This window comes from Pseudophryne corroboree, chromosome 1 (genome assembly GCF_028390025.1).
Source record: "Pseudophryne corroboree isolate aPseCor3 chromosome 1, aPseCor3.hap2, whole genome shotgun sequence".
NCBI classification, from domain to species: Eukaryota; Metazoa; Chordata; class Amphibia; order Anura; family Myobatrachidae; genus Pseudophryne; species Pseudophryne corroboree.
In genome coordinates this window covers 131,717,638-131,736,713 of record NC_086444.1, presented here as the reverse complement: position 1 = coordinate 131,736,713, position 19,076 = coordinate 131,717,638, and the positions used below count along the sequence as shown (strand labels likewise).

Here is a 19,076-nt window from a genome sequence, read left to right as displayed (position 1 = left end):
GCAGGTTCCGCAGCACTCTCCCTCCCGTACTGGGAGCTTTGGTACATCCGCATGGTACTAAATGGAGCCCCAGCATCCTCTAGGACGTAAGAGAAAATAGGATTTTAATCGCCTTCCGGTAAATCCTTTTCTCGTAGTCCGTAGAGGATGCTGGGCGCCCGCCCAGTGATTCGGTTTCCTGCATTGTTGCTTGTATTGGTTCAGCTGCTGCTGTTCCTATTTCATTCTGGTTATCAGGGTTTCTTCTAGTTCCTGCTGGTTACTTGCATGCTGGTTAACATGGTATTTTCTTAGTTGCAATCTATTGACATTGATACAGTGAGATTAGCTAGCATTCCGCAGCAATAGATTATATTTCCAATCTTTTTTTTAATTGGAAGGGTGACAGATGTGTCGTGTATAGATGTGAATGTAATAAAAACGAAATCTGTATTGGAGTCTTGGTATGATTTCCTTTCACTTGGCAAGTGACAATATTAAGTAATCCTAACACTGTCCAGTCATGTACTATATCAGGGAATTTCAACTACAGTTGTCAAGTACCACCAGCAGGTCATGTTTTTTTGTGATGGTTTTTTTTTTTTTTTTTTGTTTTTTAATCATGCACATGTGAGATCATCGACCTGGGTCAGTAATTATCTCACCTGCTTCCACAGACAAAAATTCAGAAAACATGACCTGTTGGGAAAACATGAGGGTTGAGGTTGAGAGCAACTGAACTGTACTGTGTAAGAATTGGAAAGCCACTTCTTCTGGCATAGACTCGGCAAATTTCCGCTCTCCAGCCGTAAAGCAGGTGTATATCTTACCCTAGCTGAGCTGCATGTACCTTGTATGGGGTATATGCAATTGCGGTCGAATTGCCGCAAATGTCGAAAAAGGGGCATTTTCGACACAAAAAAAATATTCGACAATGCAATACAGTACTTTTCGACAAAAAAAATGATTTTTCAGATTCGAGTTTTTGAAATTCGACAGTTGACCAATTCGACATGTCTGCAATGGTAAAAATGCGGCTTTTCGACAAAAGTATATTCAATTGAAGAATGTCGATTCGACAACAGTGCTTTTCGACAGTAATTTCGTCAATTTCATTCCGCCTCACTTTGCTGGCGGAATCTAATAAAAAAAATTAAAAACATGTTTTTTTTGTGGGTTTTTTTTTATTGCTAATAGCATATCTATTTATATTAGAAGGGATTAGGTACTTGGTTTGTCTATTAGGAAACACAACTATTATTTATATATTTTTTAAAATAATATTTTTTTTTTTTAACTGACTAAAATAGAGAGAGCATGGTTTTCAGTGGGAATGGGTTAAAATCCAGAAAAAAAATGCGTGGGGTCCCCCCTCCTAAGCATAACCAGCCTCGGGCTCTTTGTGCCGGTCCTGGTTGTAAAAATACGGGGGAAAATTGACATGGGATCCCCCGTATTTTTAGAACCAGCACCGTGCTCTGCGTCCGGTCCTGGTGCAAAAAATACGGGGGACAAAAAACGTAGGGGTCCCCCGTATTTTTAACACCAGCACCCGGCTCCACTAGCTGAAGAGATAATGCCACAGCCGGGGGACACTTTTATACCGGTCCCTGCGGCCGTGGCATTAAATCTCCAACTAGTCACCCCTGGCCGGGGTACCCTGGAGGAGTGGGGACCCCTTAAATCAAGGGCCCCCCCCCCTCCAGCCACCCAAGGGCCAGGGGTGAAGCCCGAGGCTGTCCCCCTAATATCCAAGGGCTGCTGATAGCCTTGTGTAAAATAACAGAATATTGTTTTTTGCAGAAGAACTACAAGTCCCAGCAAGCCTCCCCCGCAAGCTGGTACTTGGAGAACCACAAGTACCAGCATGCGGGGGTAAAACGGGCCCGCTGGTACCTGTAGTTCTTCTGCCAAAAAAATACCCAAATAAAAACAGGACACGCACACCGTGAAAGTACAACTTTATTACATACATGCCGACACACACATACTTACCTATGTTCACACGCCGACTCTGTCCACGTCTCCAAGTAGAATCCGGGGTACCTGAAAATAAAATTATACTCACCTAAATCCAGTGTGTCCTGTTCTTTTTTTGTAATCCACGTACTTGGCAAAAAAACAAACCGCATACCCGATCCACGCACTGAAGGGGGTCCCATGTTTACACATGGGACCCCTTTCCCCGAATGCTGAGACCCCCCGTGACTCCTGTCACAGAGGGTCCCTTCAGCCAATCAGGGAGTGCCACGTCGTGGCACTCTCCTGATTGGCTATGCGCGTCTGAGCTGTTAGACAGCGCATCGCACAGCCTCTCCATTATCTTCAATGGTGGGAACTTTGCGGTCAGCGGTGAGGTTACTCCGGCTGACCGCGGGACTGTCAAATCCGATTTTTATTGAATATGTCGAATTCCGGCACCCGCCAGCCGGAATTCGACGGTCGAATTGTGTCGAATTTAAAAACGGGCGAAAAAAGCCGCAATTCGCCCGGAATTGCATATACCCCTATATACGGCCAGCTCTACATCGTAATCAAAATGCACATTTTTGCAGGATGCATTTAAAGTCTCTGATTTAAGGGGTCTATGTACTAAGCCAGTGGTTCCCAAACTTTTTTGAATCACGGCGCCCTAGAGTATCAGAATTTTTATCACGGCACCCCTAGTCCAAAAGTTTCTAATTGGGAAATTTATAAAAAATATGAATTTAAGTAAATTATGTTTATATGTCATACTTAGGTTCAGTTATGTGGTGAGGGACAAGATTTGTTCTGTTTGTACACATATTTTATGACTGGCAGCCACAAGTACTAGTTTTTCCTATTACATGGATAATAAATATTTTGAATTGGTTCTGGACCACCAACCCGAGGCACCCCTACAAGTGTCCCGCGGCACCCCAGGGTGCCACGGCACACAGTTTGGGAACCACTGTACTAAGCCATGGACAAAGTACCAGCCAACCTGCTCCTATATGTCCTTTTTCAAGCACAACCTGTAATATGGCAGTTAGGAGCTGATTTGGGTTTGATTCATGTATGTTTGTAAGTAAAGCAAAAAAGCAAGAAACTGGGCAAAACCATGCTGCACTGCAGGTGAGGCAGATGTAACATGTGCAGAGAGAGTTAGATTTGGGTGGGTTATATTGTTTCTGTGCAGAGTAAATACTTGATGCTTTATTTTTACACTGCAATTTAGATTTCAGTTGAACACACCCCACCCAAATCTAACACTCTCTGCACATGTTATATCTGCCCCACCTGCACTGCACATGGTTTTGCCCAGTTGCTAGTTTTTTTTTACTTTGCGGTGTCTAGAGTGATGCAAATCAGACATGCTTACTTCTATCTTATTGTTACTATAGATGCTGCTTAGACTGTTTGAACAGCCATGACGTCTCTTAGAACACGTAGCTGACTTTGCATAATATGACGCTCTATTCTAAAATGTGTTACAGGTGGGAAAGAACAATTTCAGACCCCCTCCAAAAGTGGAGTCCAGTGTTGTGAGAATAGAGCCTAAAAATCCTCCACCACCCATCAACTTTCAGGTAAGATATAGCAGCGGGGGCGAGGCAGGTTGAGATAGCCAGTGCCTTAAACAAATGTCTGCCAGTGTACTATTTAATGTATGTTACTACAATGAGCGTAGTTCTTACTAACGGTGCCCTAGAGTATCAGAATTTTTGTCACGGCACCCCTAGGCCAAAAGTTTATTTTTAAGAAATTTAGAAAAATCTTAAATGAAATAAATTGTGTTTATATGTCTCCGTCGGTTTAATTTTAATTGATCCCGGAGCACCAACCCAGGGCACCCCTGCAAGTGTCCCGGAGCCACGGCACACAGTTAGAGAACCACTGACATACATGTTAGTGAGGACATATGAAGCCTATTTAGAGCTTCTAGTCACAGGTTCTTTTCCAATTGTCTTATGTCCATATTCTGCCCCATATCTGAATTTGCATGGTTATTGCTGCTGTTAATTGGGTTTAACGAACCCTATATCAGCTCTGGGTGAACAGCGTTCAGCTCAAGGTGGTTGTATTTTGGAGAACAGGGCATATAAGCATAGAAAGTGCCCTTCTATTCCATGGATGCAGTCTACTGCTATATGGTAGAATCACTGGAAGCTATTGATTAAGAACTATAGCGCTTCCTGTCCAAACCTAAAGTCTCACTGTCATATTGCTCCAAATCTGTTATAAGCCAATACAATATAATCTGCATTTTGGGTCCTTCTTTTTGGAGCCTAACCGTAGTTCACCAGTACCTTATTCACATTCCTAATTTTATGTAATTGTTACTACTGTGAAGCCCATTAGCTCCAACCAGAGCAATCTGACTGACTACACCAGAGGTTTTCAAACACGGTCCTCAAGGCACCCCAATGGTCCAGGTTTTAAATGTATCCTTCCTTAGTCACAGGTGACTTAATAAGCACCTCAATCACTTTGATTTCATCATCTGTGCTGAGCCATGGATATACCTAAAACCTGGACCGTTGAGGTGCCCTGAGAACCGCGTTTGAGACCCTCTGGACTACACCCGTTTTTTCACGTTCAGATTCCCAGACAAGGGGTGGGACATTTTATTTCTCAGATTTCAGGCCCCCATAGATGCCATCTGCTCTACGTGCACCTTATATGCCATCATGTTGCGTAGTGCGCTTTATTTTTCAGTATTTCCTTGTTTGTAATGAAATAGAAGCATGATATATATGTGTTCTAATTTATCTCTTCCCCTCCCAAGGAATGGGACGGCTTAGTACGGATTGCCTTTGTAAGGAAAAACAAAACCCTTGCTGCAGCATTTAAGTAAGTACCAGCTGTACGGCAGTAATAGCACAATTCACAGGACATCATAGAGGTCCTTGTATGTACTGTACGGATGGTGTAATGGTTGGCATTACTGCCTCACAGCACTGAGGTCATGGGTTCAATTCCCACCATGGCCCTAACTGTGTGGAGTTTGTATATTCTCCCCGTACTTGCGTGGGTTTCCTCCGGGTACTCCGGTTTCCTCCCACAATCCAAAATTATACTGGTAGGTTAATTGGATCCCAACAAAATTAACCCTAGTGTGAATGTGTGTACATGTGATAGGGATTATATATTGTAAGCTCCACTGGGGCAGGGACTGATGTGAATGGACAAATATTCTCTGTAAAGTGCTGCAGAATATGTGTGCGCTACATAAATAACTGGTAATAAATAATAATAATACTGAATGTGTGTACGACACAGATAAGAGACATTTACACAATGTGATGCTAAACGGATTCTAGTTGGTATTTGCAGGTTATAAAATGAAAGCAGATGGGTACGGCGTATTTCATTTCCCATGAGCCAGTTTTAATATCCCTGATTATGTCAGTATAGGCCATTAACAACCCCGGCATTTGTGTCTTGTCTGCCACTGTCTCATTCTTCCAACCTGGCATCTCCTGGCTGCTGCACACCCATATATCTGTCTCCCACCAGAAACGGTTAGTACTGATTATTGTATACACATTCGGAGTGCTTTGGGAAGACATAAGGGATTTGTACTGAGACAAAGCCAATAGCGCTCTGAAGCATGGTAAGGTTTTACAGATGTAAAGTATAGTTCTGCAACTGGAAAATTATTATAAACTCTTCAGCCTTTCAAGTTGACAGAGGGAAGATAGGGGGCTTGTGTGCATTTCTAAGGCCACATAATTATACTCCTATTCAGTAGTGTTTTTACAGTAGGGTGCTGATCACAGAAGAGTGTGCCCCCTAGTGTAAAGTTTTTTTTTAATATATATATATATATATAAAATAAATAAATATGTTTGGTGTTTTTTATGATTCTCTCCCCCCCCCTCCCCCCTCACCTTGATATATCACATTGGTCACAGTTTGCAATTTTGTACATCTGCAGCATTTAATCCCTACATCTCTCTGACTGACTACACTACATGCCTGCTGCCCCCATTAGGACAGGGCTCTGTATCTCTCCGACTACACCACATGCCTGCTGCCCCCATTAGGACAGGGCTCTGTATCTCTCCGACTACACCACATGCCTGCTGTCCCCATTAGGACAGGGCTCTGTATCTCTCCAACTATACCACATGCCTGCTGCCCCCATTAGGACAGGGCTCTGTATCTCTCCGACTACACCACATGCCTGCTGCCCCCATTAGGGCTCTGTATCCCTCCGACTACACCACATGCCTGCTGCCCACATTAGGGCTCTGTATCCCTCCGACTACACCACATGCCTGCTGTCCCCATTAGGACAGGGCTCTGTATCTCTCCGACTACACCACATGCCTGCTGTCCCCATTAGGACAGGGCTCTGTATCTCTCCAACTATACCACATGCCTGCTGCCCCCATTAGGACAGGGCTCTGTATCTCTCCGACTACACCACATGCCTGCTGTCCCCATTAGGGCTCTGTCTCTCTCCGACTACACCACATGCCTGCTGCCCCCATTAGGGCTCTGTATCCCTCCGACTACACCACATGCCTGCTGCCCACATTAGGGCTCTGTATCCCTCCGACTACACCACATGCCTGCTGTCCCCATTAGGACAGGGCTCTGTATCTCTCCGACTACACCACATGCCTGCTGTCCCCATTAGGACAGGGCTCTGTATCTTTCCGACTACACCACATGCCTGCTGTCCCCATTAGGACAGGGCTCTGTATCTCTCCAACTATACCACATGCCTGCTGCCCCCATTAGGGCTCTGTATCTCTCCGACTACACCACATGCCTGCTGCCCCCATTAGGGCTCTGTATCCCTCCGACTACACCACATGCCTGCTGCCCACATTAGGGCTCTGTATCCCTCCGACTACACCACATGCCTGCTGTCCCCATTAGGACAGGGCTCTGTATCTCTCCGACTACACCACATGCCTGCTGTCCCCATTAGGACAGGGCTCTGTATCTCTCCGACTACACCACATGCCTGCTGTCCCCATTAGGACAGGGCTCTGTATCTCTCCAACTATACCACATGCCTGCTGCCCCCATTAGGGCTCTGTATCTCTCCGACTACACCACATGCCTGCTGCCCCCATTAGGGCTCTGTATCCCTCCGACTACACCACATGCCTGCTGCCCACATTAGGGCTCTGTATCCCTCCGACTCCACCACATGCCTGCTGCCCCCATTAGGACAGGGCTCTATCTCTCCGACTACACCACATGCCTGCTGCCCCCATTAGGGCTCTGTATCCCTCCGACTACACCACATGCCTGCTGCCCACATTAGGGCTCTGTATCCCTCCGACTATACCACATGCCTGCTGCCCCCATTAGGGCTCTGTATCCCTCCGACTACACCACATGCCTGCTGCCCCCATTAGGGCTCTATATCCCTCCGACTATACCACATGCCTGCTGCCCCCATTAGGGCTCTGTATCTCTCCGACTACACTACATGCCTGCTGCCCCCATTATGGCTCTGTATCTCTCTGACTACACCACATGCCTGCTGCCCCCATTAGGACAGGGCTCTGTATCTCTCCGACTACACCACATGCCTGCTGCCCCCATTAGGACAGGGCTCTGTATCTCTCCGACTACACCACATGCCTGCTGCCCCCATTAGGACAGGGCTCTGTATCTCTCCGACTACACCACATGCCTGCTGCCCCCATTAGGACAGGGCTCTGTATCTCTCTGACTACACCACATGCCTGCTGCCCCCATTAGGACAGGGCTCTGTATCTCTCCGACTACACCACATGCCTGCTGCCCCCATTAGGACAGGGCTCTGTATCTCTCCGACTACACCACATGCCTGCTGTCCCCATTAGGACAGGGCTCTGTATCTCTCCAACTATACCACATGCCTGCTGCCCCCATTAGGACAGGGCTCTGTATCTCTCCGACTACACCACATGCCTGCTGTCCCCATTAGGGCTCTGTATCTCTCCGACTACACCACATGCCTGCTGCCCCCATTAGGGCTCTGTACCCCTCAGACTACACCACATGCCTGCTGCCCCCATTAGGGCTCTGTATCCCTCCGACTACACCATATGCCTGCTGCCCCCATTAGGGCTCTGTATCTCTTTGACTACACCACATGCCTGCTGCCCCCATTAGGACAGGGCTCTGTATCTCTCCGACTACACCACATGCCTGCTGCCCCCATTAGGGCTCTGTATCCCTCCGACTACACCACATGCCTGCTGCCCCCATTAGGACAGGGCTCTGTATCTCTCCAACTATACCACATGCCTGCTGCCCCCATTAGGACAGGGCTCTGTATCTCTCCAACTATACCACATGCCTGCTGCCCCCATTAGGACAGGGCTCTGTATCTCTCCAACTATACCACATGCCTGCTGCCCCCATTAGGACAGGGCTCTGTATCTCTCCAACTATACCACATGCCTGCTGCCCCCATTAGGACAGGGCTCTGTATCTCTCCAACTATACCACATGCCTGCTGCCCCCATTAGGACAGGGCTCTGTATCTCTCCAACTATACCACATGCCTGCTGTCCCCATTAGGACAGGGCTCTGTATCTCTCCAACTATACCACATGCCTGCTGCCCCCATTAGGACAGGGCTCTGTATCTCTCCAACTATACCACATGCCTGCTGCCCCCATTAGGACAGGGCTCTGTATCTCTCCAGCTATACCACATGCCTGCTGCCCCCATTAGGACAGGGCTCTGTATCTCTCCAACTATACCACATGCCTGCTGCCCCCATTAGGACAGGGCTCTGTATCTCTCCAACTATACCATATGCCTGCTGCCCCCATTAGGACAGGGCTCAGCACATTTTCTAAAATCTAAGAGCCATCTTAAAGGTTTAAGAGCCAGTTGTTCTGCCCCAACAAAAATGTATGCTAACTTCTATAAATAACACAATGCCCATCAGACCCAGTCACATCCTCAGGATGCTCAATGCTGCCCAGCTCCCTCCTCCCCCTGTGCAGTGTGATGTGAAGTCAGAGGTCACGCTGCGCATTCAGCTGCCCGTGACCTGCCGCCGAACCCGAAGGACAGCACAGCAAGAAAGCCAATCCTGGGATTGACCATTTTTCAATCCCGATACCAGGGATTAAAAAAATGGTCCGGGATTGGTCATCCTAGTACAGACTAGCCAAGTGTATTACATGAATACATTTGTGTTAAGCCAGCGACTCTCATACCCCCACAGGCACCTCAGCCCGTCACTCTCTAGCTTTGCCTCTGAGCTGCAGAAGTCTCTATAAGGATCACCAAGGGACTGCAAGAAGAGAAAGGCATTACATAGAAACATAGACTTTGACGGCTAAGAAGAACCAGTTGGCCCATCTAGGTCAGGCTTGGCGTCACAGCACCTTAGAGACGCAGCAAGAGGACATGCTAAGACTGGCACTCTTGTTCCATAATGAGATGGGTCACAGACGGCATGACTTAGTACAGGCTTTTGTTAGGATGTTACAGTGCGTCCCGTTCCTCAAGGTCGCTTCCATCTACTCTGGCACCTCCAGAGTCCACATGCCAGTCTATGGATTCCAGCCACCCCAGCTCTCCGTCTTTCCTTTTGAATAGGCTGCCAGATTGTCAGGGGTGGCAGGGCGCCAGGGATTACTAAAGACCTCCCTTTTCTTACTTAAATTGTTTTCGTCCACTCCTGGGGGCTGGGTTGTGGCCCTTCGCTCCGCCTGCTCTCAAACCCTGTGTCTCGCGGTGCTCCATGGAAGTGCAGATACAGAGCGCAAGTCGGCACTCGCAAACAGGGCAGGGAGCATATCAACAGTTAAAAAATGGACAGGGTGTAGCGGCCACTAAAATAGTCTAGCTCTAAATCTATTTGGGACATAACTGGAATAGTCTTTCCTCTTGCTAAACCTGCCCATCTGCTCATCCATCATTTTCCGCCCAGTCCTCAGTGGGGTTAACAATGTAAACTTCTATGCTCCCCTAGCAGAAAGGAGTTTTAACCCTGCGCTCTACACAGCTGCTTGTTGTTTCCTATGGTTTACACCTCCAACCATTGTTACATTTAAATAAAAAGAAAGGAATGAACCAGCGCTATGTTTCTCTAATACATTTGAGAAGAGACCAATGTATTAAAGAAACATAGCGCTGGTTCATTCCTTTCTTTTTATTTCAATTTCTATGCTCCCCTGCCTGCAGAGAGCTGTTCTCTGTGATATAGAAACCTTTTAAATTATATTATAGATAGATATAGGGTTGCCTTAATATCCCTTTAATCCAAGACACCTATGGTTTAATCCAAGACACCTATGGTTTACATGGTCTGTCGCTCATTAAAAGCGGGTGAAATGTGGGCTATATAAAAAATATACATTTAATGAGGTGGTTATTCTTATTTTTTTTAGATCCAGTGCAGTCCAGGAGCTGCTGGAGAAGAATTACAGGATACATTGCTCTCTCCATAATATTGTACGTACAATGGTTAAAATATAGTAACACAAAATTGGTGGTTCCTAATCCTTTACATAATTCCACACAATTGCTTTTTTTTATTTTTTTATTTGTCATGTTTAGTATTTCTAGCTCTTGTAATTAACAGAATCAGGATCATGTGGAATCATCTTTACTGAAGATATATTGGGGTATATTCAATTAGGGTCGAAAACTGCCGTCGTCGAAAAGACGGCAGTTTTCAACTTTTTAAGGTCGAATCGTGATTCGACCTATTCGATCCCAGCAGTTTTTATTCGACAAGTCGTGGAATTCGACTTGTCGAATAGTACGTGAATCGGCGGTATAGCTGCCAATTCACGTACTTTTGAGTGAAACGGGGCCAAATTCGACAGGATTTGGCCCCGTTTCCGACCATCTCAGTCCGACATAAAAAAATGTCGGACTGAGATGTGGGACCCAGAGGAGGAGAGGGGGCCGGGGGGAGGGAGGAAGCCGCAGGGAGACGGGGGACAGCAGCAGGCATACAGGGGAGAGCAGTGCTGCAGCAGGATGTTCACAGCTGCAAAGCTCACGGCAGCGTCCACCCGGCTCCAGCAAGTGAGGTCACGCTTGCTGGAGCCGGGTGGACACTGCCGTGAGGTCTGGCGGCGGTGAAACATCCTTCTGCAGCGCTGCTCTCCTCCATCTGCCCACGGCTGTCCCCGCTGGTCTCCTCCCTCTCCGGTCCCTCATCTCAATTCAACTTTTTTAAAGTCGAATTGAGATGAGATTGAATAGGGGTTGTCGGATCCATTCCGACAAATGCATGTCGGAATGGATCCGACCCTAATTGAATATACCCTATAGAATCTTTTAACCATACAATTTCTTTTTTTTTTTTTTAAATGCTCATGTTATAAATATTCCTCACCCAGTTTAGACTTACAATCTATACTGAACTACTGTATGTATGAGCTTCCAATCTGAAGAAAGCCAGCAGGTTTTTGACTTTTCACACCGCCCAAAGTAATAGAATCTAACTCGCCAATGTAGCAGGCACTACGTTATTAATTTCCTGGAAAATATTGTCCCTCTGCCTGACTAGATTTTAATCTTGGAAGCATTCTGATCTGTCTGTCCAGGCAAAGCCTAATAAGAGCCTCATTAAGCATATGTATTACTTTGTCACTAATTAATACTCAATTTAGGGGCCCCAATAATAAATATATTGAGGGTCCATAATTATTTAATTAATTTATTATTGGGGGTAATGTTGCGTTAGTTGGGGCCTTATTACTTCTTGTTAAAATGTATGAATATATTTTTATAAACCTGCCCCCAATAATTAAACCATTGTGGCATATGTTTTAACATGGCTCTTTATTATGTTTTGCCTGCATGTAGTTTTTGCAGTCTCACCTGCCAGAGAATGTTTCTGGCAAGTTTGGCCTTTCAAACTCCCCGCAAAATGCTGGAAATGGCTGGCACATTTGTCACTTAACCTCAAACTCTGTGAGTATTAACTCTCAAACACGACAGATAGAACCTGAAATTTGCGGAGTTGCAACTCATCAAAAAACTTGAAACATATTATTATATTTTCCGAAATTGACTGCTTATAGAAACTGTATAATGTTCAGAGTGAAATTTCTTTGTAGAGAAGCTCACAAACCGCTCTTAAAAAATCGGTATACTCAGTTTGTACATTGAATGGACAATTTGATCACAAATGATCATAACAACCAACAATCTTTTGTCCAATTTTGCCAGTTTACAGCCAGTTGCACTTTTCAAATGTCTGGATTCGATCTTGGATGAGCAAATTGTTAGATCAGACCAGACTGTAATGGTGGAGAATGGGAAACTCTGGACCAGGGATTCTTAACACCCCCAACAGATTCCTTTAAAATACTCAAAATCATGACCTGTGGGGAAAATTTGAAGGATGAGGTTGAGAACCACTGGATTTATTATGATTATATTCCAAACATTTTAAAATATATTTCATTTATTATTTTTCTTTTTTATATAGACAATTGAAGAAAACTTCAGTATAGCAGTAAAAATTGAAAAGATTCTTGGAGACACTGGCTTTAGTGAGAAACGAGCACGTTCTATGGACATGGATGACTTCATTAGGTAACTTGGTTTATTTTTGAATCTGATGGTTTAATGCATTTAAGTTTATATTTAAGATTGTTGTCAATAGGACATCTGCAAAAAAATACAATGCGCGAATGTGTAATAGAGACAGCATCCTTACTAGGGCGAAGGTTTTGAAAGGAATAATTATGAGCCTTGGATGTCAGGTCAGATACGATACTGCACTGTTTAGAATGAGTCTAACCAAGTTCAACATCGTACAAGCTTTCTGATCCATTGAAATCGGATTTAACTCTATTGCTTGAATCCAGTCACCAACGGCTGGCATAGTGGTCGCTGCCAATGTGCCAGAAGAAGAGATACAAAAACTGAGGCCATGTACACAAGATGGGGATATCCACTTTATGCCTCGGCTGGAAAAGAGTGCCTTCATCATAGCTCCCTCCAAAGTAGCCATCATAGGAATAGTCTGATACACCTCTTACACTGCACAAATAACACAGTATATTGCCGGGTCAATGTACAGTAAGTCCCGAATTCTCATGTGCAGTATGAACGGGTTACCCGGGTCGATGCAATCAGTGACCCATTCACACTATGGAGGAGGCAGCATGGAGATGATCTCATCTCCTGGTGCCGCCTCCGCTCCTGCCCCCGATGGCAACCCGACCATCAAATTGGCGGGTCGCGTTTGCCAGTCTGAAAGAGGTCGCACTCGGAAGGACCCACCATTGCGATTTGAAAGCGGTATAAGAGATATAACGGGATGCAGTTATGTGTACCCGCCGATCACAATACTGACCACTACATCACGAACCCTGAAAATCCCAACAGTCGACATGCCGACTAGCAGGAACTATTCCCACTTGTGGGTGTACACCACACCAATAGAGTGGGAATAGAACCTGTAGCAAGCGCATCTCGCCACCAAGCTCGCAAGGGGCTTCAATGCGCTAGCCCCCACTGCCGGTATTCTGTGTCGGGATGCTGACCGCCGGTAACACGGCCCCAACCCGATCTAACACCTACAGTACATCCTTGTATGCTCTCTCTTTATGGCTTACATCTAATGTATGTTAGTCTTGGCTGTCTGCCTCCTCAATTAATAGGGCGGTATCAATTCATTCCACCCCCTTCCTCACATGTTCTGTTTCTGCTGACGGGCGTGATATCATCATTTCAGCTCCCTAACCCTGGCGTAGCGAGGCGCCCTAACCCTTTACAGAGCTAAACCTGATAACTATGGGTGAGGTAACGGGGATCCCTTGAGAAAGGACATATATCATTTGAATATCGGCCATAATGTTTGGTCATCTAACTTGGCTTTTTTTCCTCTTTCTACTTCATAGGTTACTTCACGGATTTAATGCAGATGGAATACACTTCTCATAAAAGAATTGGAGACTTTTTCACTTTGCCTAATACAAACTCAGTATTGTAGTATTTGTTTACTACTGCTCTCCGTATGCAACACATATTTGGAGACAGATAAGAGGCTATAGTTTTGGGATCATAAAACCCTTCAAAGATTAGGAGATAACGACCTGTATCCTGAGCTTACACTCTATGTGGATATGGTATGACCTGCTGCAGAATATTGAGCGATGACAACGCAGAAAATGCTTTATCCTCTAAAATAAGTTTTGTATAAGACATGTACAGATGTGTCCTCTTACATCATTGCTCCATGCGCTACAAGTGGCCTTACACATAACACGCGAGTGCCGTGTGACTCGGTAGCACTGAGCGTCTATTTTTTTTTAGGCATATTTTGCAGCGAAAATGCGTCTTAGACTCAATGTAATGTAATAGGACGCACATGCAGCTTCTGCTGATTAAAATGATATGCAGCGTGCCTATGTTCTGTGCGTGACTGCGGCATGGTGTGACTTGAAGGGCTTTTTAGCGTAACTGCAGCAAAAATGTAAGAGGACACATCTGTAATATGTACAGTAACTATGCTCTGTCATTCAAAGATACATTTATAGTATCCTTTCCAAGCCACCTTCCACAGACTATTGGTAGTTCTTTTTCTAAAGTAATCACTGGATGCTTTTTATCTATTAACTAGAGAAGTCTTTTTAAAAAAAAATGTAAATTAAAAACAATTATTAACCATGTCACTGCTGAGGGTTTTTTCATTCCTGTGCTGAGATATTTTTTTATTTTGATTGTGCGCATCACATCCCAACATATTGGCGGATATTCAATTGTTTGAAAAGTCAGTTGGGTGTCTGTTTTTTCCTATCTAGTAGACAGGAAAAAAACTAGAGATGAGTTTTCGGGTTTTACTCGGATTTACTCGATTCTCTAAATGGCATCTTATTGGCTATCAAAAACACGAGACCTCTGTGAGCCAATAAGATGCCGCTTTGAGAAGCGAGTAAAACCGAACCCGCTCATCTCTAGAAAAAAAAACAGACGCCCAACTGACTTTTGAAACATTTGAATTCCCCCCCCATTATGTTTTCTGGAAATATCATTGTTTTTATTTATGGGGGTCTTTTGCTTCGTCTAATATCAAATAAAATCTAACCATAATGGGCAACAAAGTGTGGTGTAAAAAAAAAAAAGTGTCATACCACTTTGTACTTCCCACAGGTAATGAACTCCGGTGCAGAATTGGAGATTTAACACAACATAGAAAATCTGCTGGCACTTGGGAGAAAATTACAAATTCTACAATTGGTAAAAGATAAAGAAAAAAAGGAAAAAGTGACTTTGAGTCTCCTCACCTCTCTGGGGGGGAATGCAAGTGTTTTGCACAGCGGTGGCAACTAGATTGTGCCCGACGGAGCAATTCATGTGTTCCTCCCTTCTGGCACGCACAGCTGCCGACACTGACATTATTGTTAAGTTGTTCCGTCATTTTGATGGGCTGGTAACTAGTTTTTTATGAAACATCTGGATGTGTCGGCTCTCTTTATAAAACTTCACCTATAACAAACAATGGGCCTTATTCAGCATGGATTACAAATATCTGAAAATCGCAAACAGGTGATTTTCGGACATTAGCATATGCGCAACGTGAGCAATGCGCGTACCTTCATAGTGCAGTCGCATCCAGGAAGGATGCGATCCTGCTGTGATTGACAGTGGTGACATTAGGGGGGTTGGTCAAGACAACGCAGGCGTGCCCATTCCGTTTTTCAAGGTGACCGCGTAATGTCACACATGGCTGCTGCAAAGTAAAAAAAATGGTGCCGCTGCGTATGCAGGGGTCTACCCTTATTTCCTGGTCCTGCGATGCAATTGAATTCCAATGGCATCGCTGGGCAGCGATAGGAAGCAGTAGCAGATTCTGCTGTTAAGCAGAATCTGCAACTGAACCTGAATCAGGTCCAATATCTGTTAAAATACCCCAATACCATGTCTTGTATACATGCAGTTTTATCTATATAATGAATCTTAAACTTTATCCCATAATAAGGATGGAATACTCCCCAAAAGACACAAATAATGAAGTGTTCTAGTCCCAGGAAGTTGGTATTAAAGAACAGAATACTTTCATCCGAAGGTAATCAGCAAAAGTATTTGTTTATTGCAGAAAGTCTAACACGGAAGTATTAAATAGTTCTTCACTTAATGTGCCACAGTCAGTAATCCGCAGCCTAACAGAGTATGGAGGGCTTGGGATTGTGTCAGTATTGGCGCTGCCCAGTGAAAACCATGTAACAGATTTGAAGTAAGGTGGGAATGATGGCTACTAATATGTGAACCTCCTGCATGTAGATATATGTTCAACATATACCACAGCCTTTCAGAGTCATTTCTAATTAGTGCTTATATTGCTGGGACATTAGGGTCTATGTACTAAGCCTTGGAGAATGATAAAGTGAATGGAGATAAAGTGCCAGCCAATCAGCTCATAACCCTTGAAACAAAGCCGGTAACATGGCAGTTAGTAGCTGGTACTTTACCTCCATTCACTTTGTCTCGCCAATTCTTAGTACTTAGACCCCTAAGGTGTAGATGTATGAAGCAGTGGAGAAATTGCCCATGGCAACCATTCAACTGCTACATGTAATTTTATAGAATGCACATGATAAATGTTACTTCAAAGCTGAATGGTTGCCATAAGCAAATTCTCCACCGGCTCACTTCTCCACTTTGTTCACTGCTTCATACATCTCCCCCTAAGGGGAAGATGTATGATCCTCCTTATAGGGAAGAAGTGGTATCAGCGCACGTTATGTGCACTGATACCACTACTTCCCCCATGTATGACTCTGGCATTGTGTGGTGTATGATAGGGGTGCTATGAGTCCCTGTCAGTGTCGGCGCTACTATCTTTAAGATGTGCGGGGTAATGTAAGAACGGACAGTAGTACTGACCGTTCTGCCACCTACAGCTATCAGTTTCGACAGGCAGGGGTCATTGCCCCATTAAGAGCCTCAGTAGTGGCTGCAGCGGCTCTGGGCAGCGCACAGGAAATCCTGCGGTAGTAGCGAGATCTTGGCGCATGCCCAGTGAATACGGCCAGGCAGGGAGACAGCACATCAGCATAGGCAGGGATCGCTGGAGGGGGCAGTTTTCACTCTCCTGCTACAGTAAACGAGATGTTCATACATCTCGTCGCTAGTGCTTCCTGCTTCGTTTCGGTAAAGAGGCCAAGCAGGAAGAGAATTAGCGGCATGTTATGTGCCTGTATAATACACACATACTAAGTCCTTTACCATTACCAATAAGATGCGTTTTGGGTTTTACTGCACCCAGGAGGTTCACATGTTACTATCCATTATGCACACATTCCAGTTTATTTATTACATGGTCCTGACTGGGCAGCGCCAATCCTGACACATCTATATTGAGGGCACTGAGGGTGGCACTGGTCATGGAAGGCCTGCTCATGCCCAGAGAAGTGCCCACTTTGTTCTTCACCCACTTCGAATACGAGCCTTACAGAATGTCAGTGTACAATGTGGATTAGTATGTGCTTTGTTAATAAGGAGTAATTGTTAAGTCTTGCAATAACCACGTGTACATAGAAAAAGACAGTTTAGCCGGCAGGTTGCCACCTTTACCAAAAGTTGCAAATGAAACTTCGCCACAAACTGTTCATCTGCTTGTATATTGCTTCACAAATCAGCATAGATTGTGGTCCCAGAAAACCGCCTGATTCAGGGCTGGATGCAGTGGCAATGTCGCACGCAAGCGGCTGATGTTGTGTGTCTGTGCATGCGTCCCAAAGGTTAGCACTCTGAGACGTAGAACAGATTTGGATGCAGGATGAGTGAATATCGCTGGGCATTCCTGGTAGGCAACGGGTGGCTAGCCAGATGCGGGTGTATCTCCACAGCAGCTCAGCAAACAGGATACCATGGTCAGACAGAGAAGGGCTTGGTTCAAGTTTCGATGGTGTGTCGATAGATACGAGGTGGATGTGCACCGCTGCAAGTTAGCGTCTCATATTGAACAGAATGGGTTGCGGCATTAGCATGAAGATGCAGCAAAAGATATACATGTGTCTGTCTCCAAGTTAGAATCAGCCCCAGAATGATGAAATTACCGACGTGTTTCGTCTCTGTTCACAGACATGTTTTCAGAGAAAAGCTATTGGTTCCTTAACGCCTCCACCAGCATTCCATTCATTATCAAACAGCTGTATGATTTTATGTAAAAAGAAAAGGGCAGCTTCATCCTTATGGTAAACTCCAAATATTCAGCGTGGCAACATATAATGCTACAAGTGGATGAGGACAAGTGCCAAAAATTCAGTTAACAAAACAATTTGTATCATTATAACTCGTGGACAAACATTTTTTAGCTTCTGAACACACTTATAATTTAGCATTAATAATCCTTCCAAGTCCATCATTGTTTACAGCAAACCCTATCACCTTTTTTTAATTTCTAAATACATAAGTGTCCTATTTTATCTTTTAATAAAAAAAAAAAAGTTCTAGATCTGATCTGTATAATAACCACACCTAATTACCCTTCATAAAAAGTAACATCCAAAATGTTGTTCTAAGATCCTAATTACACGTAGTATAAAACAGCTGATGGATCAGATCTTATAATCATCCTAAAACTGTGAGATAAGCAACTACTTTGAGCAACCTAAACCTTTAATTAATTGAGTCTGTTGGGATTCAAAGTTAGCAACTTAAGGCTTTACCTTACTTAAACTCTGGGACATATGACCCCCATGCAATGTTTCTCAATTACCTAAACGCCTAATATACTAAGGGCAGATTGAATTATCCATGCCAGAATCTGTGTTCTTAGTGCTGACTGCGCTGTTTTACTACCATAGCTCCTTGCCATTTTCCCCTCTGCCTACACCCTAATAATACATTTATTTATTTATATAGCACTTTTTATTTGCAAGTAGAAGGTGGCAGCCAAGTTGGGTGCACTACAGTGGGTGACAGTGTTTATACGAAATATGGACAGTACAAAGGTAACCTCCACCCCATGAATTGCTCATCCTCCCCATGAAGGTACCAGACGAGGCAGCCATCTTGGGCACACTACATAGTTTACCATGGTCTGGATACCTGGAGATATGATTACACTTTGGGGAGATATGAGAAGTATGAAGCACAGCATAAACACACAGAATCATCAGATCCATGGATGGTTCTTCCCACCCATTTATGTACCAGGAGAGGCATGATTCATTGCTATTGGC

General features: G+C 44.6%; 1 protein-coding gene across 3 annotated transcripts in view; it reads left to right on the top strand.

Annotated features, from left to right (window-relative positions):
- DIMT1 (DIM1 rRNA methyltransferase and ribosome maturation factor) overlaps positions 1–14,561 on the top strand; it is a 41,156-nt gene extending 26,595 nt beyond the window's left edge. For all 3 annotated transcript variants that reach the window (XM_063963080.1, XM_063963075.1, XM_063963068.1), the window contains exons 8-12: positions 3,438–3,530; positions 4,730–4,794; positions 10,308–10,371; positions 12,368–12,474; positions 13,788–14,561. In XM_063963080.1, coding sequence (XP_063819150.1) covers positions 3,438–3,530; positions 4,730–4,794; positions 10,308–10,371; positions 12,368–12,474; positions 13,788–13,830 — 372 coding nt within the window. In that variant the 3' untranslated portion in view covers positions 13,831–14,561. The remainder of the gene's footprint in view (positions 1–3,437; positions 3,531–4,729; positions 4,795–10,307; positions 10,372–12,367; positions 12,475–13,787) is intronic.
- Positions 14,562–19,076: the final 4,515 nt, after the last annotated feature.